This window comes from Pelophylax lessonae (assembly GCF_965119305.1).
Source record: "Pelophylax lessonae genome assembly, chromosome: 13".
NCBI classification, from domain to species: Eukaryota; Metazoa; Chordata; class Amphibia; order Anura; family Ranidae; genus Pelophylax; species Pelophylax lessonae.
The window spans coordinates 32,854,564-32,877,309 of record NC_138780.1 but is presented as its reverse complement, the minus strand read 5'-3'; the positions used below and the strand labels follow the sequence as shown (position 1 = coordinate 32,877,309).

Genomic DNA, 22,746 nt, shown 5'->3' with positions numbered 1-22,746 from the left:
ACATATTGCAGACCGCATGGGCATGTGGCCAGGTAGGTGACATGGGTGCTTGAGCATGTTATTAGTTTTTTAATTTCATATTCCTTAGAGGTGACGTGAGAAACAAAGGAAGTTTGTTTTCTAACCCTTGATCTCACTGTGTTGCATGCCTTGCATTTATTGCATGCGTAGAAGCCCTTAAAATCTAAAAAGGTGGATACCATCCGCCTTGGTGGATCAGGAATGTTGTGGGCTAACTTGTCTTTTAGGTTAGGTACTCTGCGATATATGAATTGTGGCTTTGGTGGTAGTATAGTTTTTAGGGTGTTATCCCTCATTAGTATGTGCCAATGTTGTTTAAAAACTTTTTCTACTTGTTTATAATTTCTGTGGTACTGTGTAATAAAAGCTAAATTAAAGTGGCTGGTGCTTGGTTCATTAGCCCTATTTTTATCTTGCAATAGGGTGGTCCTGTCCTTATTTTTTACTTGATCTCGCAATGTAATTAGTTTTTGTGTGTCATATCCTTTGTCTGAGAATCTTTCTATGAGGGTGTTAGTCTGTTCAATATAATCCCTGTCATCCCTGCAATTTCTTGGATGACAGGGATTATATTGAACAGACTAACACCCTCATAGAAAGATTCTCAGACAAAGGATATGACACACAAAAACTAATTACATTGCGAGATCAAGTAAAAAATAAGGACAGGACCACCCTATTGCAAGATAAAAATAGGGCTAATGAACCAAGCACCAGCCACTTTAATTTAGCTTTTATTACACAGTACCACAGAAATTATAAACAAGTAGAAAAAGTTTTTAAACAACATTGGCACATACTAATGAGGGATAACACCCTAAAAACTATACTACCACCAAAGCCACAATTCATATATCGCAGAGTACCTAACCTAAAAGACAAGTTAGCCCACAACATTCCTGATCCACCAAGGCGGATGGTATCCACCTTTTTAGATTTTAAGGGCTTCTACGCATGCAATAAATGCAAGGCATGCAACACAGTGAGATCAAGGGTTAGAAAACAAACTTCCTTTGTTTCTCACGTCACCTCTAAGGAATATGAAATTAAAAAACTAATAACATGCTCAAGCACCCATGTCACCTACCTGGCCACATGCCCATGCGGTCTGCAATATGTAGGCCGCACTACTAGAAAACTGAGCACAAGAATAGGTGAACATTTGGGGAACATTAGAAGAGGATATAAGAAACATACCCTCTCCATGCATTTCAGGACCCATCACAATAGGGACCCCTCACTATTACGTTTTTGCGGTATAGACACGGTAGACCTGCATTGGAGGGGAGGAGACAGAAAAATTGCAATATCTAAAAATGAAACTTTTTGGATATGTGAGTTAGGCACATTACAACCTGGTGGAATGAATAAAGATTTAGACATAAACTGTTTCATAACAAATTTTTAAATAGATTGAGGGGTTTCTAATCTGAAGTAATTTATTTAATTTATTTTCTAATGCTATTAATGTAAATGGACATACATATATTTTTACCATTTTAATATTTGCAACACACAAAGGGGTTTATAATGTAAATAATGTAAGGGGACATTTATCATGTTGTATTTATTGCATATTGAACAAATTCTATAGTGTATTACAGTAGGCCTATCAGTATTGAGCGAGCTATTTATTAATCAAATCTTTAGTGTATTGTAACATGTTTAATAATGATGTAAATTATTATTGTTGGTTAAAGAGTGATTTAGTAATTAGGATTACATTGACAATCGATTATACGGAAGTAATTGATTGATTCTTATACATACATTATGGCACAATAGTAAAATGGCTTCGGGATGATTTTAAACTAAATAAATGGTCTTAGGCCGATCCAAAAAAGCTATTCATATTTAACATCAATAACAAATGGGAGTAATATGTACATAGAGATCGCGGACTCAATGAATTACTTCCGGTTTGCATAAATTATTGAGGCGGGATCAAGATGGGCTGAACCTTGATCCTTCCGCATAAAACCAAGCTGACACGCAGCGCACGTACCACTTCCGAAGACGTCACATCTCTGACGAAACGCGTCAAGCTGGTACGCACGCTGCCTCGCTCTGAGCTATCGCTGGACCGCACGCCGCCACACCACTTCCGGATACGGCGAATCTAGCGGTGATTACACAGCGTCCAGACCTACCGTGCCGCGAGGCACTATGGAAGCTCAGTAGCGGTACTAGTATCCTTATGGGTACCCCACACTATTTGCTGTGACCTATCACGGTTTTTCTTTGCGGTATTTGCACGAGAGTTTTTGGAGTTCATCACAGTTTTTAAGGACTTTTTACTGGATGTGTTTTTACATGAAGAGTGTGTTTTTATGCATGTGTTCGAGTAATAAAGGTCGTTACCTTTCTACACTATGAGGAGCATTTCTCTTTCTTGTTTATCCCGAGTACATATGGGCCAAACACAGAACCGGACCATCCGAGGTTAGGAGAAACACACAAGCGTTTATAGATTCTTTTTGGCGTACGCCATAAGAATCCACCTTATCTGGTAAGTGGGCTACCATACCTTCGAGCACTGGAGGGTGATCAAAGGGTCACAGGAGTCACCACCGTTTGAATTTTGCACAAGAGACTTTTTCATCCAGCACTTTGCACTTTAGTCACGATAAACGGACTGTCACCAATTTTATGTCATATTAATGTATGCTGTTGTTGCACCATTCTTTGATATTTATATTTATATTGTTATTATACATTTCTTTTTATGTCATATGGGTATCTTTGCACTTTACATTTGAGTTTGGAGTGATCCATACTTACGTATTTATTTATATTTTTATTCACTATACTGCACTTTGCTAATCAACAACCCATATCAAGAGCTGTTCACTAGCTAAAAGGGTAGCGCAGTAAGCTTTTTTCTGTTCACAATCCTAGATCACTAATTTTTAATTTTTAATTTTTAGTGCACCTGATTACATTGCAGCTTCCCAACACGTATTATTTTGCACTCCTTGGCGCGAGTATTTCCATATCACATTTAACTCAGAGGCGCCTGTTTTCTTTTTTGTTTGTTGCATGTTTGGAGATTGCTTCTGCTCCCCAACAGGCTGTCCCTGAGCATTCAGACTGTTTCCTCATCTCACCTTAAGACTTTATCATAGCCTTCATGTGCTATTATATGGACTACCGTTTTTATGTAGTGCTAACAGCTTGCGCCACTTGTTCTATTTCTTGTCAGAATGAGCGAACATTCAGCCGTTGGGATCACTGCTGCAGTTTCACTGGATCTGGTAAGAGGACCCGTTGGCCATTATCCATTACTAATCCTAGGGACTGAGCCATTAGAAACTGTCTAAACTGCCTGCCTGTAGGCCTTATTGACCGCCACAACGCACGCCAACGAGCTCCAATGCCAAAAATCGGGGGGGGGGGGGGGGGTGTATGGTTGACACCATGTTTTCATGGTTTACCTCAGCAGGTGACACCAACTCTAGTAATGCAACTGCTTCCGGGTCTTTCAGCCCGGTTCAGAGGTACAGGTGCAGGCCTGCAAACCACGGCTAAAGAAATAGCTGGAGAAGGACTGCGAAAATCTCCTTCCCCGCCACCTTAAGGCTCCTACATAGGCTGCATGTGTATCATGCGCCGAGCTGGTGACTGACTCCACCCCCAAAATGGTAGCAGTCATTAAAAAGGTGCAGTATACATGGGCAGGGCAAATGGGGTGGAGTCAGGGGTGGAGCCAAGAGGGGGCGGCAAAATTAGGTTTTGCCTAGTAGCTTAGGGACAGGAGGGCAAGAAATTAGAATGGGCAGGCACACACACCTACATTTACTCTCACAGTGACACTGACAGCAGTGTGCAGCAGCACAGATAATGATGACACCTTACTGACATGATACTTCCCTCCTGAGTCACAGTGACAGTCTCTCTCCACACTAGGTGGTCCCTTCAGTCCATTGCAGTCCAAACAGCAACGTCAGTCCCACACACAAGGCTTTGGCTGCTTCCCTCTGCTCCCTTGCGCCATAACATTACACGACACACTCAGAGACTGCCTCCACCAGACCCACACCCGCCGGCACTGTCCAAACACACTGTAGCAGGCACTTGGATGGTCTTGGTTGGCTCTGAGCCAGAACTGCGCATGCTCAGTTCCCAGCCAAATGTCACAGCCATCTTTTTAACTGGCAAACCTTTCCTTTAGTTGGCCTTTACTGGCAGAAGAAAAGTGCCTGTTTACAGTAAAAATGCTGGCAGGTGGGAAAACTGCTGTATATCTGTTGGACAAGTGCAAAAGTACTGGTTGATCCTGCAAGTGTCCGGTGCACCCTGCCTGTGTTACCTCAAAGAGACTAATCAGCCCTCTCCGCTCTTCCCTCGGACCATACCCCCCTGCTATGTTGAAAAATAAGAAGAGGGGATATACTGTACAGTATTTTGTAATAGAGTATAGCAAACCTAAACTGTCTAGGGCTGACATTATTCCCTGCTTTGTCATCTCAGAAAGTGTTGTGTGTTATCTGTCACAAGAGACATTTAAGGTACAAGTGGATAAGGTATTTTTCTGTACTTGCAATGTCTTTTAAAAAATAAAATGTGGAGAAGTATGTATATTGCAGAGAAAAAAAATCTCTGTTCTCAAGTAATATGGATGACCACACATACTGTAGTAACCTGTATCATCAGCTTTGGAAATTAAAATGTAGTAATGATAAAACAATGTTAATATTATGAACACTACAGATGAAATAATATCAACATTCCCTTCTTCTGCTTTAACCTAATTCATAAATTATTTCCATTATATTCCCAGATATTCAGGGAAAGCACAAACAACATCTGATGGAGAAGACTGAGACTCTAGTGGAGCATAGCCCCCCAGGAACTACCCTGGAACCACAAAGATTCCTCATCAATGAGCGTTATGTGAACCTGATTGTAATTGCCACTACTCAGTTCAGGTATCATCCACAGAATGAGCTAATACAGACTGGGGTAAAACATGAGGAATGCTTGAAGGAAACACAAACTGGACTGGAACATATTTCCCCCAACAGGCTGTTCCGATGGAACCACCAGTCACATTGTGTACCACATGCAGTAATGGTGAGCGGAGTGCCGGGAATAGGGAAGACCACACTGATGCAGAAGTTTGTCTATGACTGGGTGACCGGAAAACACTACCAGAGATTTGCCTTTCTCTTCTTCTTCAGATTTCGGGACCTTAATAGACTGGGAGAGGTCAGCTTGGAGGAGATGATTCTTCAACAATATCCATATCTGGGGAGTCAGATTGGAGATATTTTACAAGATCCAGAGAGTCTTCTGTTTATATTTGATGGGTTAGATGAAAGTATTCACCAAATGGATTTCAGATTAAGTAAACTGTCCAATTCAAAGCAGAGAAGACATTTTGGTGAGATTGTGGTCAGTTTGGTGAGGCAGAGTCTTCTTAAGGGTTGCTCTGTACTGATAACCAGCCGCCCAACCAGACTGGCGTCAGTTAATACCGGTGTTTTCCAAAGAATAGCTGAGATCATGGGATTTCTCCATGAAGACAGACTGATATTCTTTAATAATTTCTTTGGAAATAAGGAATTATCAGAAAAGGCTTTTCATTATGTACAGGAGAATGACACGCTGTACACTTTCTGTTATATCCCATCATACTGCTGGATCATCTGTACAGTGTTATCAATGTGCTTCAGAGCCCAACCAACAATCACTGATCAGCTGATGACATCATTACCCAAAACAGTGACCCAACTCTTTGTGACTTTTGTTTCCAACATTCTGGCCAATCACAACCAGAATAAAGATGGTGATTACACTGTCCGGGAACTGCTGACATCTATTGGGTGGATGGCAGAACATGGAGTCATGAATCACATGATTGTATTTGATGAGCGTCATCTGGAGTCATTCAATGTGAGAAATGATAATCATCTCTTTTCATCTTTCATGATGGAATCTGGTCAGCCTCCTGATGTGGATTACACCTTCTTACATCTCACTCTTCAGGAGTTTTTTGCTGCTTTAGTCCATTTTATGAAAAATAATCCTGACAGGTTACAGGAAAGACTTGATGATGCTGAATCCAACAAAGATGGCCGTGCTGAAATATTCCTCCGTTTCCTCTGCGGTCTCTCAGACTCTTCTACTAGATCCATGTTAAAGTCTCATGTAGGAGAATTGTCTAATCAGGCTGCCAGACATGTCATCACCTGGATCCTGAAGAAAATACCAGAACAAAGATCTGACAAATCCATAAGAGGCAACAGAGAGCTTCTTAATGCATTCTACTATCTCCATGAGACAAGGAATAAGGCTCTGGTGTCACAATGTATGGCATCAAACAAAGTTGACATTTATAACGTCCCCCTCAGCCCTCTGGACTGCTCTGTGCTGTCTTTTATCCTTCAATCCTGCAGAGAGACAGAAGAAGTAAATCTAAATTCATGTAATATTCAGAATGAAGGATTGAGGAAACTTATACCGGCTCTACACAACATCAAGAGTTTGAGGTAAATATGAAATCAGATTATTCACATTGCTTTAATAAATTGGTATTTTCAGGTGTTTTTTCCAGAGAAATGATTAGTTAGTAGTGTGATTTGTTTTCTGTTATATGCAGACTGTACATATCTATTTATGTGAATACATCAGATAAGACTTAACAACTTGCTTCCCGGGCACTTATACCCCCTTCCTGACCAGGCCCTTTTTTAGCTTTCAGCACTATCACACTTTGAATGAAAATTGTGTGGTCATGTAACACTGTACCACAATGAAATTTTTACATTGTTTCACACAAATAGAGCTTTCTTTTGGTGGTATTTAATCACCACTGAGTTTTTAATTTGTTGCTAAACAAACTTAGACCAAACATTTTGAAAAAAAAAAAACAAATAGTTTTTTATATTTTGTTATAAACTATTGCAAACAGGTAATTTTTCTCCTTTACTGATAGGCACTGATGAGGTGTCCCTGCTGGGCCCTGATAGGCAGCCCTGATGAGGCAGCACTGACGAGGCCACACTGATGGGCACTGATAGGTGGCACTGATGAGGCGGCACTGGTGGGCACTAATCAGGAGGGACTGATGAGGCTGCACTGATGAGTGGCACTGATGAACACTGATAGGTGGTACTGAAGGGCACTGATAGGCAGCACAAAGATGTGTCACTGATAGGTGGCACTGATGGGCACTGGTATGTGGCACTGATAAGTGACACTGATGATGAGGCACTGATGGACACAGATACTGTAGATGGCACTGGTGGACACTGATTAGCAGTACTGATGGGCACTGATAGATTGCACTGGCAGGTACTGATTAGCAGCACTGGAGGGCACTAATTAGCAGCACTGGTGGGCACTAAGGAGACCGATGTCCCTCTAACAGAAGACAGTTAAGGGCTTTCTTTTTTCTTCATGCTGACAGCTGATCACATGGTAAAGGGCTGTGATTGCCCTTTTACCCCAATCTGTAATCAGCCGAGTCCCAAGGACTCGGCGATCACAGAGCACCGGCAGCATAAGTATGGCTTTCGGATACAGCATGGGCACCAAGTGGTTAAAGTAGAACTAAATGCAAAACCTTTTCTTTTCTTTTTGCATGGAATAAGGGAAGGTTATAACCTCTGTCAGTTTTGTCATTAGTGTCCCATTGCGGGGACTTCCCTTCACTTCCTGTCCAATAGACAAAATAGGAAGTAAGTGGAAATCCCTCCAAAGTGAAGCAATCCCTGGTTGTCCCTATTGGAAGGTTTTGCCTCTTTTCCATATTCTGGCAACAACCCATTTTTTTTTTCACTTGCACTCTCGGTGATAACAGTAAACCGGACAAACAGAGGGTGAATATCCCTACTGGGGGCACAGACCACTCTAATCCTCAACTCTATTGAAATCTAAAATATGTTTTATCTTTAGGCCCCTTTCACATGGGTTTTCCGATTCGGTCCGCCTGTCAGTTTTTCAGGCGGACCTGGTCGGATGCTCCATGCAGCCCTATGGAGCAGTGGGTGTCAGCGGAGACATCTCTCTCTGATCCCATCCTGTCTGTGAAATCCAGACGTATGTAAACCCTATTGTGTGGCGCATGCTGGGTCAGTGAGTGTGGGGCCACCAGGTAATGTCACGATGGCTCCACTCCTTATCTATGTAAGAACTGTCAAACAGCAGAGGCTACAGTAGGCAGTTAGCCTTCGTTGACAGCGGAGGTTTTTTTGGGGGTCCGGCGGTGGTGTCGGCATCATGATTGACATCACATCACATCAACATGGGGACAAGCTGCTTTAAGTTGAAGAGGCCGAGCCACCCCAGCCCCAAAGCACCCACCCCCTATGTTGAGGGCATGTGGTCTGGTATGGTTCAGTAGAGGCTCACTCATCTCTTGCTTTTCATGGCCTGCCAGGCAGCATGCTCGTATAAGGGTCTGGTATGGATTTTGGGGGAACCCCAGACCATATTTTTTTTCTAAATTTTGGTGTGAGAATTCCCTTAAAATCCATACCAGACCTTGGGGTCTGGTATGGAGTTTGGGGCGGGGGGGACATCACTCTGCTTTTTTTTTTTATTTTGGTGTAGGGTTCCCCCTAAAATCAATACCAGACCCCAAAGGGACTGGGCGTGGGGAAGGACCCCATGTTGTTTTTTCCTTTATATTCTTAAATAGCCAGGCCGACAACCGCGAATCAATCTAAATGTGATTTGATTCGTTTTTTTCTTTAGAAATTTCATTTTAGCTGCATTCACCGTTATACATCCCTCCCCCCCACTCCAAAGCACCTTGTCCCTATGTTGATGGTGACGACGGCCTCTTCCCGACAGCCCTGGGCGGTGGTTGTGGGGGTCTGTGGGTGGGGGGTTTATCAGAATCTGGAAGCCCCCTTTCACAAGGGGCTCCCCAATCCTGCCCCCCTATGTAAATGAGTATGGTGTACATTACACCCCTACTCACCCACCAAAAAAATGTCAAAAATAAAGAAAAACAATAGACCGGTTTTGACAAGTCCTTTATTAAAATTTTTTTTTAAAAAATGGCAATCACGACACCGCCGCTGTCCACCGCCGGACCCGAAAAAAAAAAAAAAAACTTCCACTGCCAATGAAGACTAACCTCCTGCTGCAGGCTTCGCTGTTTGACAGTTCCTAAATAGATAAAGGGCGAAGCCACCTGGTGGTATCACCTGGTGGCCCTGCCTCCTTGTGACATCACCAGTTGTTGACATCACAAGGGGGGTCACCCGTGACATCATCAGGTGACTCTGCCCCTTAGCTATTTAAGAAATGTCAAGTGGAGAAGCTGTCATTCTGGGAGCATTCGATGAGGCCAGAGGTTTTTTCTTTTCCTTCTTTTGGGTCCGGCGGTGGCGGCGTGATTGATGATGGATCTACATCGTGGACATTGTTTTTTATTTTTTTATAAAGGTATTGTCAGCAACTCGTGTACTGTCCTTATTCTCTTTTTACACTTTTTTGGTGAATGGGTAGGGGTACTATGTACCCCATACATATTTACATGGGTGGGCCAAGATCTGGGGGCCCCCTTGTGTAAGGGGGCTTCCAGATTATGATAAGCCCTCTGCCTGCAGATCTCCACAGCCCAGGGTTGTGGGGAAGAGGCCCTTGTTCCCGTGAACATGCACCCACCATGTTAAGGGCATGTGGCCTGGTATGGCTCGCTCGTACCCCCTCTCCTGGCCTGCCGAGCTGCATGTTTTTTGGGGGACCCCACACTGTTTTAAAGAAAAGAAATTGGCGTGGGGTTAACCTTAGAATTCACACCAGACCCAAAGGGCCTGGTATGGATTGGGGGCCCCTGCTGGGTTTTTTCTTGTGTAATTTTCTATTGCCGGCATTGTTTTATTTACATTTCAGCTGTCAGTGGGGAAGCCCGCAGACAGCTGATGAGTCATTGGTTAAGAACGCGGTGGCTGACTTCCTGGCCCGCTGCGTAACAACCAGCTATTCTTCACACAGAATTCAAATTGGTTGATCATTTTTCGACTGATTCAAATTTGAATTGTTTAAAAAAATTTAAATTTGTTAGAAAATGAATGAACAAAGCAACATTTGTTTAAATCGAAATTAATTTTACCGAAAACAAAACAAAACAAAATTAATTTGGAAACCAATCTAAACGAATTACAAAACAAAATGAAAGAAAATTAGTAACATAACGAATCTATCTGAAACAAAACAAAACACAATTTTCTGTTCTGCACATGTCTACTAATAACAGCCTCTAGAGCTTAAAAAATGTGGATGTGCATGGACCCTTAAAGGAGAAACACTTTCGGACTACTTAGTTACCAACAAAATTGAAAAAACATTCAGGTAGTGATCACACTACACAGAAAAATCAACCTCCGTGTGTTCTGGATGAAGCTGTTTCTAAAACAGCTCTGCATAGAAACCAATAATCTTCCAGTTTTTTGTACCAACTTAACTAAACAGGCTGAAGCTAGAAGCTGATTGGCAGCCATGCACAGCTACACCAAATTTTGCACCAATTTTGCACTCTCTAGTTTTAGTAAATAAACCCCATTATATGTATGTATAAGGGTTCTAAAGAAGGGATTGACCGATATCGTTTTTTCATTGCCGATACTGATATTTTGGTCATCGCGTATTGGCCGATATAGGCCGATATTTTTGTACATTTTAATTTTTTTTACTTGACAGGTACTCTTGTGGAGGGTTCAGGGGGTCTAAAAGACCCCAAATCCCTCCTCTGCATTCAAAAGTATTCAAAACGCCAAGTTTGGCTGTTTTGAATGCTGTCATTTTTTTTAATCTGGCGCCAGGACCTGGAAGTGATGTCATGACATCACTTCCGGGTTTTTGCATGGAGACCCGATCAGAGCTGAATGCGGCACCTTGGTGGCCAATTCTGATATATCGGGGAAAGTGCATATCGGCCCTCAATATATCGGCTTTGCCGATAATCGGTCGATCTGTATTCTAGAGCAGCCTTTTTCAACCAGGGTGCTCTGAGGTTTCTTCAGGGGTGCCTTGGCAAAATGCCTAAAAATTGCCCAAAAATTGTATAGAAGCTAGTGTGTGGACAAAGTCTGCCTTTTTAGATATACTAAGTCACAGGTTTTCATTGTACATCATTACAACCTTCCAGCTGCCGGCATCCTAAAGACCAAGGGGATCGTCAGTTGATAAGTAGGATGTCAGTCACCTGCATAGTATCCTTTTTTGACCCTACCCTACCCCTCTCCATCAGCATTGGGGTCACATTAGCTGAGTGATGGAGAAAAATTGAGGGAGAAGAGAAACATTGGAATATTAGTCAGTAACAGTTTGCAAAAGTGTATTTGCTTTGTAAGAATAAATCACCTCTTATGTTGGGTGTCCTGCTTGGACTTGGGAATGTTGCTACATTATGTGAAACTATTAGAATGGCTTTTACATTTTAGAGATTGCCCATACATTTTAAAGGGTGCCTTAACTGCGCGCCACACAGTGCATTCTAAGCCCTAATTGGCTGGAGCAATAAAGGCTTTGTCCAATCGGGGCATAGATTACTGTCAGAGCCATGATTGGAGAAAGTCATGGCTCCTTGCTCATAGACCCACCCCACACTATAAAAGGTTCCTTTCCAGAGGAGCCATTTGTAGTGTGATGTTGGAGTGGAGATAAATAGAACAGGTCTCTGTTCATTGCTATTAGGGAGTTAGTGTGCTTTAGTGTTCTATTGTGATTCTATTGTGAGTGCAAAGTGTCAGTGAGAGAATATAGTGATAGTGCAGCTTCAGTGTAGAGCGTCTGTGGAGTTTTACTGTAGTGTTAATGTAGTGCATTCATGCAGTTTTACTGCAGTATATTTAAGTGTGTCAGTGCAGTTTTACTGCAGTATATTGTAGTGCATCAGTGCAGTTTTACTGCGGTATATTGAAGTGCATCAGTGCAGTTTTACTGCAGTATATTGTAGTGTGTCAGTGCAGTTTTACTGCAGTACAGGCGGTCCCCAGGTTACAAACATCCGACTTAAAAATGACTCCTACTTACAAACAGAGGGAGACAACAGGAAAAGAGAGGAAATGTACCACTAGGAAGGGAAAATACCTCCTGTAAGAGTTCTCGTGGGAAAAAGGTGTCTCCACTGAAGCTTTATCACTAATCCTTGTTTCCATAACAACCCAAAATTTTTAAAATCCAGTTGTCATAGGGACAGAAAGTGAGGGGAAATTTTCTGAACAGGGGTACAGACAGCAAAACAAATGGTACAGGGGTGTTAACCCTTCCCTATGCTATCCAAAAAAAAGTATTTTTTTGGCTGGAGCTACACTTAAAAAATGTACCTGTTCTGACTTACAAACAAATTAGACTTAAGAACAAACCTACAAACCCTATCTTGTTTGTAACCCGGTGACCGACTATATTTTTTAGTGTGTCAGTAGAGTGTGTCTGTGTAGTGCAGGGCTTTACCCTGCATTTCATAACATTTAGTGTTGTATACAGTGCTGTTTCCCTCCTCTTTTTTCTTTTTCGGTTGCAGCGTGTTATTTTTTATTTCGTTTGTTTTATGTCCCATGCCTGAACCCTTTTTTGAAATAATGAGCTGCAGTTTTTCTGACTCTGGTGCTGTTGTTCCCTCTTTTTTGTTTTTTTTATAGTTTTTACATTTCTGTTAGCTGCAGTCCTCAAGTTAAATTGCATCAAACACCACTTTCCATTAAATGAAGTGCATCCAATTACACATTTCCCTGTGTCTATTACATTTTGGTAATAAACCTCTCTATCATGTCTGGGAGGCCAACAAGGAAAAGCAGACATCCCCATGCCACTTTGAGGGGGCCAGCAGCGTATGTGTCCACATTTAAAGGTAGACCTGGTCCGTCCTCAGGCAGGGCACCCTTTTCTCTGTTTACTAATTTTGCCTGTGCTATTCTGGCTATACTCTCTTTCTGAAAGATAGGGTAACAGAGGGGTGGTGGTGTCTGTCTCTATGTGAGAAGTGATCTCAAATAAGTGTGAAAGAGGACCTAGTTGATGGAGAGTGTGATGAGTCCGAAGTAGTATGGGTGGAAATATACATGGGTGTGCGTAATACAAATGTTATCATTGGAATTTGTTGTAGACCTCCCATTGTTAATGGGGAGGTGGAGACTCAGCTCCTTGCATAGACAGAAAGGGACAGTGATAATTATTGGGGATTTTAATTACCCAGAAATTGACTGGAGTAATGGCACTGCTGGAACAGTTAAAGGGCAAAAATGTATAGACCTATTACAAGACAATTTCATGGTGCAGTTTATTGAGGCCCTGACTAGGAATGATGCTCTGCTGGACCTGGTAATCTCAAACCATGCAGAGCTTATTACCAATATTCATATAAAATACCATCTGGGTAGCAGTGACAATAACATGATTTAATTTATTATTAGCTGTAAGCAACAAACGTATACGGGAAAAAATAAAAACACATAGCCTTAAGAGAGCAAATTTTCCAAGGATGAGGGCTGCTCTCCAAGACTTAGACTGGGAGGGCATATTGGCATTGATGGATACAGAACAGAAATGGGAATTCTTCAAAAAGGCTCACTGCAAAGTATATTCCTATGTGGCTCATGGCAAAAGCTATAAATATTAAGAAAATAGTTTTTAAAAAATATAAAAATGAAGGAACACTATCATTGTTTAAATGTTACAAATAATATAACAGAATATGTAAAAAAGGAAATCAAGGAAGCAAAAATTCAAAATGATCAACAGAATGCAAAGGATAGTAGGACAAACCCCCAAAAATGATTCAAATATATTAATAGTAAAAAGGTTAGGTCTGAGCAAGTAGACCCTTTACAAAATAATCTGGAGTGGTTGACTGAGGACAAAGAGAAGGAAAATTAATAAATATTTTATATTTATATACAAAGGAGCATGGGGGAGCTCATGACCATACTGGGGATGGTATTGACACAGGCTCAAATTATCCACAAAAGTGATATGGTCCAGAAATATTTAGATAGAATGAAGGTGGATAAAGCACCTGGACCAGATGGCATCCCCCCACGGATCCTAAAAAAATTGAGCTCTGTCATTTCATAGCCATTGTTTCTAATTTTTAGGGACTCGTTAATGACTGGAATAGAACCACTGGATTAGTGTAAGGCAAATGTGGTGCCTATATTAAAGTCCTTACCAAGTAACTGTAGACCTCTTAGTTTAACTTCTATAGTCAGGAAGATACTGGAGAGTTTAATAAAAGAGCCATTATGGAAGAGTAGAGTGCAGCCACCCTATTCCATTACATTGTGGAGCTGTTATCTCCAGCTTCCCACAGCTCAGCTATCTGAGCCTTTTTTTTTTAGCACATGTGTAGTCGATCACACTGTTGCAATTTGCAAACTTTGCCTCAAGCAGTGGCAAGACAATGGCAGGTTCCCAGTCACTATTTCTTTGCATGTAAGGCCATTCCAGCTCTGTACCATCACATGGAAGGCAATGTTGTGGCATCGTTGGGCAAGGTAGTCAGCAGCAAGATCAACATTACTGCTGACACATGGTCCAGCAAACATGGTCAGGGACCATATATTTAGTTCACGGTAACTCTGCTTGCAACTCAAAAGGAAGCAGGATGGGGCTCAGTGCTGGAGCTTGTTTTGCCACCACGTCTTCATACAGCTAGTGGTGATTATGCGAGATATGTCAGCTTCACCCCTTCCTCCATGCCCTCCTCTGCTAAATTGTCCCTTTGAACCACCAGTACCCCCTAAGCGTTTAAAGGGAGCAGAGATTCTTTTAGCTGTGCAGGGGCAGACCCAGAGGTGGTTTACACTACGCCAGCTTAAGCCAGGAATGGTGGTGTGCGATAATGGCAATAACTTCCTTTCTGCCCTTAGACAGGAAAAACTGACACATTTGCCATGCCTGGCACATGTTCTCAATTTGGTAGTGCAGCACCTAGGGTTGCAAGATCTTCTGAAGCTGAACAGAAGAGTCTGTAGCCATTTCAGGCGGTTATACACAGTTAGTGTTCGGTTGGCTGAAATTCAACGGGGATGCCACCTGCTCATAAGCCGCATGATATGTAACATGCCCACCGGGTGGAACTCAACTTTAGCAATGCTGCAGTGGCTACACATGCAGCAGAGGGCCGTCAACAAGTACCTGTGTGAGTACGGCACAACGACAGGTTTAGGGCGGCTCAACTTTTTTCCCCACGCCAATGGCTGCTGATCAGAGATGGGCTCGGGCGTGTTTGAGTTTGTACGTGCTTGATCCCGCCAGGAAGCCGACACTACACTCCACTAATCACAGGCAGTGAGACGTTTCCCGATCTACAGCTGCACAGATCGGGAAACGTCTCACTGCCTGTGATTAGTGGAGTGCAGTGTCAACTTCCTGGCGGGATCGGGCACGTAGCAACTATAGAGAGTGTACCCCCTAAGGGGTTAATATAGCGCTTGCTGATTTCTTGTTCACACACCTGTATGGTGAGTGATTCTGTGAAGGAATATTTCTATTCCTTAAAGGTGATGGCAGGTGTAATAAAGTGCATATGCTAAATAAATAAGACTCCAATATATGTGCAAACAAAAAGGGTTAATAGATTACTTAGTGTACCACAATAGGCAGCGTGATATCAGAATATATGTGCATAAAAATTAAATAGAGGTAAATGTCAGATTTTAATTAAATTAAGTGTTTGTGCAAACCGAGATATTAGCAAGTAAAAGTGCAACACTAAAAACTGAAATGATGACAAATGAGTATGTGCAACACTATAGGTAAGATTAACAAAAGTCTGTGCAGTGAAAGTCGAAAGTAAGATGTTCTTGTGCAAAAATGTTCTTATTCATATGACTCCAAAAGTTGAGATTGCTGGCAAAACGGCAACTTCTTAAGTAAGGGGTGCAAACTCATCGAATTTGGTGGGTCCTGACTGCCCTACGGCACCAAGACCTTCCGAGCTTGTGGCTTTAACAAAGCCTCAGGTAACTGCTGGCTCTCTGTGATCCTCCAATCCTATGATGGGGAACCGATCCTCAGAGTCAAAAAATAGAGGGGAGAATAAAGATGCTCCAATGGTGCAGTACCGTTAAAAATAATAATTTTTATTGCCACATCGAATAAAACACAAGTAAAATAAACAACACGTTCGCTCTGGGTAAAAATGCCTGGGAATGAGGAATGGTGATTGCCGGTTTGCGTCCCACCAGGCTACCCGGAAGCGTGCGGCGTGCGTTCCACCTGACGCGCGTTTCGTCAGAGCGTGATGACGTCTTCAGAGGTGGAGTCGTACGCCACCCAGAGAGCTTATATGCGGCAATCGCCGCCCATCATTCCGCCCCATCCGGAAGTCCGCATTGATTACTCGAATGCTTAAAACACACTCCAGCCGGAGACACCGGATGCGGATCTCCTAGAACGGGGACATTATTCCTATACAAATCTTTATTCCATAAACGTTACATGGTCAATTTCATATGGGTATTTTACATCCAATACTGCTAAGCCATTTCAGGAACCCACTATATAATGCTCAATAGATAATGCTAAGAAATAAAGTCTTCATAAAAATGTGGATTCTAGAGTTCATTAATATAGCCAAAATCCAAAAGGTATATATTTGGGATAATTAATTAATGCATAATAGTTTATATGTCAAATATGGATAATAAGATATTTTAGAATATATAAAAATAGAGGACCCCTTAAAAACTGTGCACTCAATCTGCATCCAATATTCTGGACCCTTTCATAAACCCAATTAATAATATTAATAAATAGTATAAGTATTATGGGTAAACATCTTAATATAAAATCCACATATATACCATAATACAATAAATAAATGTGTATTGAAATAATTAATAATGCATGATAAATTAGGATTAATTAAATATCAGTAAATATAATAGCACAATTTTATAAAGTGGAATACGTACGATTAAAAAAAGATCTGCTAATGATATATTAAGAATGTTCAAATGTCAGATATATAAAAGCACAATTTTATATATTGGGATATGTACGATCAGAAACCTAATAAAAACGATGCACTCAATGATTTTTATATTATAATTAAAAATTAGGGGTTGGAAATAAAGCAGTTTATGTCCATGTCTATGTTCATTCCTGATGGCTGTAGAGTGGAAAGATCATAAATCCATCTGGACTCATTTTGGGACACAGCTATTCTCATATTTCTTCCCCGCCAGTCATATTCAATCCTGTCAATCCCGCATACTGATAAAAGAGTCGATCTTGATTATGCTTCAATCTAAAATGATTCGAGACACTATGATTTTTAAAACCTTTTGTGATATTATCAATATGCTCGCCTATTCTGATTCTTAGTTTTCTAGTCGTTCTTCCCACATATTGCAATCCACAGGGACAGGTTTATAAATACGTCACGTGGGTACTTTCACATGTAATCAATTTTTTAATGTTATATATAACTTTTTTTGTGGTATTTGACTGGAAGTTATTTATTCTTCGTTTGCGATTTTTTATGGTTTTGCAAACTTTACATCTACCGCAAGAAAAAAATCCTTTCTCATCGAAAAAAGTGATGAGTTTTTTTGGAGGGTCAGGCACATTTTTTACTAGGCGATCTCTTAAGTTTCTACCTCTTTTGTAGATAAATTTTGGTTTTGAAGGTAGCACCTCTTTCAGTTTGTCATCTCTGAGTAAAATGGGCCAATGGTTTTATATAATAGATTCCACCTCTTTATATCTAACATTAAAATGGGACACGAAGGTAAGGGCATAATCTTCAGTTTCCTTCATCTTTTTCTCCAGCAATTTCGGTCTGTCCATATTTTTAACTTCCTCCTTTATTTCTTGTAGTTTTTTTGGGTTATAGCCTTTCTCCTTAAATCTCTCAATTAGAATATTACTTTGCGTCTCAAAGTCTTCATCCGTTTTGCAATTTCGCCTCATACGCATAATTTGCCCCTTAGGAATTCCCTTTATCCAATTTGGATGGTGGCAGCTATGCGTTGGGATGTAAGCGTTACGATCCGTAGGTTTAAAGTGCGTTCTAGTATAATGACCATCTTCCTTTTGAGATATGACAAGGTCTAGGAAGTTTATTTCTTCTTTACTGCAGTTGCCTGTGAACTTTATCTGGTATTTATTGATATTAATTTCTTCCAAAAAGATTCTTAAGGATTCCTCAGTTCCCTTCCAGACCACAAAGATATCATCTATAAATCTTTTATAGATCTTAATCTCCTCTCTTTCTTTTCCGAATATCTCTTCGTCTTCCCACTTACTAAGAAATATGTTGGCTACACTTGGTGCGTATCGGGCGCCCATGGCTACCCCTTTGTGTTGTCTATAAAAAGATCCCTGATGCCAGAAGTAGTTCTTTCTCATTGCTGTCTTCAACATTTTCAGGATGAAACTCTTTTGTTCTTGTTCTAGTTCTGATTTAGCCACTTTACCACCGGAGGATTTTGCTGTCTTACGTCCAGACCACTTTTTGCGATTCAGCGCTGTGCAACTTTAACGGACAATTGCACGGTCATGCGACGCCATACCCAAACAAAATTTACGTCCTTTTTTTCCCACAAACAGAGCTTTCTTTTGGTGGTATTTGATCACCTGTGCGCTTTTTACTTTTTGTGCTATAAACAAAAAAAGAGCATTTATTTTGAAAAAATAACAATATTTTTAACATTTTTTTATATGAAATTCCCCCCAAAAAAATGTAAAAATCAAATTTTTTTAAAATTATTGGCCAATTTGTTTTCTGCTACCTATGTTTGGTAAAAAAAAATCAGGATAAGCGTATTTTGATTGGTTTGCGCAAAAGTTATTGCGTTTACTAACTACGGGAAAGATTTCTGTAATTTTTGGTGTTTTTTTTTTAACGCGTAATGGCGGCGATCTGCGATTTTTTTTGCGGGACAGCGACATTGCGGCGGACAGATCGGACCCTTGACTGACATTTTTGACACTTTTGGGGGTACCAGTGACATTACTACAGTAATCAGTGCTATAAATATGCACTGTTACTGTAAAAATGACACTGGCAGTGAAGGGGTTAATTTTATCGGAGAGGGAGGGGTTAATGCATGCCTGGTGCTTACTGACGTGGGGGGGGGGGGAGGTGACTATGTGACAGAAGGACAGATCAGATGTTCAGCTATGCTGAACACTCCGATCTGTCAGTCCCTGTCACTTAGGAGATCCGCCCGCTCTGTTTACACAGGCGGGCGGATCTCCTCACTCGATTCCCCGACCATCGGGGAAGAGCGGCGGCTTACGTCGCTGGACGGGAACGAGCCACATTGCTGCAGTAGCAGCAATGTGACTGGAGGTAAAGTGGTTAGTATTCAGGGCCCATTCTACTGCTGACAAGACATCTTCTTGTATAATATTAGTATATAGCAATTCCACATCTATAGTGGCAAGAATAACTTCATCTTCTAGTTCTGTGGAGTCCAATATGTTAACTAGGTGCCTACTGTCCTTCAAGTGTGCTGGGTACATTTCTACTAGAGGTTTTAAATAGGTGTCAAGGTACTCTCCTAATCTAGAGAATAGGGAGTCAATACCACTAATTATTGGCCGTGGTTTAATTGGATTTTTGTGCAATTTTGGCAATTGATATATAACCGGTAATTTCGGTGCCTCTGGTAGGAGATATTTAAATTCTTTTTTGTTCAATATGCCTTTCTTATGGGCTTTCTTCAAATATTTCTTCAGCCTTTCTCTATATCTGGTGAGGGGGTTGTCCTTTAGTTTTACATAGGTTTCTTCATCATGGACAAGTCTATTTAATTCTTCATAGTAGTCTTCTTTCTTTAAAACCACAATTCCTCCCCCCTTATCTGCTGGTCGAACGACTATATTCCTCCTCTCTTCCAGTTCTTTTATTCCAGTAATTATATCTTGTTTTGGTTTATGCCATTTCTTTTTTATTTTTTTCACATCCTGTTCCACTAAAGATTTAAAAGTTTCCGTAAAGTGATTGTTGGTGCATTTGGGGTTAAAAACAGATTTGTTACGTAATCCACTATGTATAAAATTTTCCTGTTCATTTTCTTGTTGGGCAGGTAAATCAAGTTTTGTAATATAATGTTTTCTTGAGATTTATCTTTCTAACAAATTTTTGGATGTCAATGTAAACATTGAATGGGTCTAATTTCTGATCTGGGACAAATTTTAATCCCATATCAAGTACTAAAAGTTCCTGATCTGAGAATTGGAGTCCACTCAGGTTAAAGATTCCTTGCCCTATTGGTTTCTTTTCCTTTTTGCCCCTACCTTCTCTACAACCTCTTCGTTTCTTGCCCCCTCTCTTCCTGCCTGTGGGGGCTGGTAGTATGGGCGCTGCTGTTGTTGGGGAAATGGGCGATGTTGTTGTGGACCCTGTTGGGGAGGTGGGGGTGGGGGTCTCCAATAGTTGCCCCTTCCTCTGTGTCCTCTTCCATTGTTGGGGCGATTCCATCCCCTGTTTCCTCTGTGAGGACGATAGTAGTATGGCTCCCAATTTCTTGGTAGGTTCCAAGCTGGAGGTTCCCTGTTCTCCCATCTGGGAAAATCCCATACATAGGGACGGTCCGGTGTATAGTATTGTGTATCCTCCAGAGGTAGATAGGAGTTATATGTTGGCACATTATATTTATATGTGGAATGTCTGGTCCGATTGGGTTCCTTCTGTTGGTATGGTGTTTTTGGTAATTTTGGATCACCTAAAGGTCTAAGCAATGGTGTTCTTAGTTCTGTTTCTTCTATTGGTGTAGACGGTGGTGGTGGATTTTCTCGTTCCACTGAAGAGGATCTAGATTGTAGATTGGTCTCTACTCTTACTTCTTGCCATTTATATACAAGATTTCTATCGTAGTCTCCAAAGTCTCTCTGGTATTTTTTAATCTTTTTCCGTTGTTTGTCAATATCCAACTTATCTACTAATTCCTTAAGATGTTTATACTTGTTTTTATATTCATTAGTGCCAGCGAAAGGTTCAAGTTGTTCTTTATAGCTACTTACTAGCTCATTTAATTTCAGCATTTTCTTTTTCCTTCTTTTCACTATTAATTCTAATAAGTTTTTCTCACATGTTCTAAAGAAGGAGTACCACTCCTCCTCCAGATCTGTACCTTCCATCCCATCGTTGGGCGTGTCCATGATGAAGAAACCTATGTAAAACTAAAGGACAACCCCCTCACCAGATATAGAGAAAGGCTGAAGAAACATTTGAAGAAAGCCCATAAGAAAGGCATATTGAACAAAAAATAATTTAAATATCTCCTACCAGAGGCACCGAAATTACCGGTTATATATCAATTGCCAAAATTGCACAAAAATCCAATTAAACCACCGGGACGGCCAATAATTAGTGGTATTGACTCCCTATTCTCTAGATTAGGAGAGTACCTTGACACCTATTTAAAACCTCTAGTAGAAATGTACCCAGCACACTTGAAGGACAGTAGGCACCTAATTAACATATTGGACTCCATAGAACTAGAAGATGAATTTATTCTTTCAGGGATCTTTTTATAGACAACACAAAGGGGTAGCCATGGGCGCCTGATACGCACCAAGTGTAGCCAACATATTTCTTAGTAAGTGGGAAGACGAAGAGATATTCTGAAAAGAAAGAGAGGAGATTAAGATCTATAAAAGATTTATAGATGATATCTTTGTGGTCTGGAAGGGAACTGAGGAATCCTTAAGAATCTTTTTGGAAGAAATGAATATCAATAAATACCAGATAAAGTTCACAGGCAACTGCAGTAAAGAAGAAATAAACTTCCTAGACCTTGTCATATCTCAAAAGGAAGATGGTCTTTATACTAGAACGCACTTTAAACCTACGGATCGTAACGCTTACATCCCAACGCATAGCTGCCACCATCCAAATTGGATAAAGGGAATTCCTAAGGGGCAAATTATGCGTATGAGGCAAAATTGCAAAACGGATGAAGACTTTGAGACGCAAAGTAATATTCTAATTGAGAGATTTAAGGAGAAAGGCTATAACCCAAAAAAACTACAAGAAATAAAGGAGGAAGTTAAAAATATGGACAGACCGAAATTGCTGGAGAAAAAGATGAAGGAAACTGAAGATTATGCCCTTACCTTCATGTCCCATTTTAATGTTAGATATAAAGAGGTGGAATCTATTATATAAAACCATTGGCCCATTTTACTCAGAGATGACAAACTAAAAGAGGTGCTACCTTCAAAACCGAAATTTATCTACAAAAGAGGTAGAAACTTAAGAGATCGCCTAGTGAAAAATGTGCCTGACCCTCCAAAAAAACTCATCACTTTTTTCGATGAGAAAGGATTTTTTTCTTGCGGTAGATGTAAAGTTTGCAAAACCATAAAAAAATCGCAAACGAAGAATAAATAACTTCCAGTCAAATACCACAAAAAAGAGTTATAACATTAAAAAATTGATTACATGTGAAAGTACCCACGTGACGTATTTATTAACCTGTCCCTGTGGATTGCAATATGTGGGAAGAATGACTAGAAAACTAAGAATCAGAATAGGCGAGCATATTGATAATATCACAAAAGGTTTTAAAAATCATAGTGTCTCGAATCATTTTAGATTGAAGCATAATCAAGATCCGACTCTTTTATCAGTATGCGGGATTGACAGGATTGAATATGATTGGCGGGGAAGAAATATGAGAATAGCTGTGTCCCAAAATGAGTCCAGATGGATTTATGATCTTTCCACTCTACAGCCATCAGGAATGAACATAGACATGGACATAAACTGCTTTATTTCCAACCCCTAATTTTTAATTATAATATAAAAAT

The 22,746-nt window shown here is 40.7% G+C and overlaps 1 protein-coding gene across 2 annotated transcripts in view; it reads left to right on the top strand.

Annotated features, from left to right (window-relative positions):
- The window catches only part of LOC309569323 (NACHT, LRR and PYD domains-containing protein 3-like), a 129,768-nt gene that overhangs the window by 38,561 nt on the left and 68,461 nt on the right, over positions 1-22,746 (top strand). For both annotated transcript variants that reach the window (XM_082275117.1, XM_082275116.1), the window contains exon 4: positions 4,802-6,512. In XM_082275117.1, coding sequence (XP_082131243.1) covers positions 4,802-6,512 — 1,711 coding nt within the window. The remainder of the gene's footprint in view (positions 1-4,801; positions 6,513-22,746) is intronic.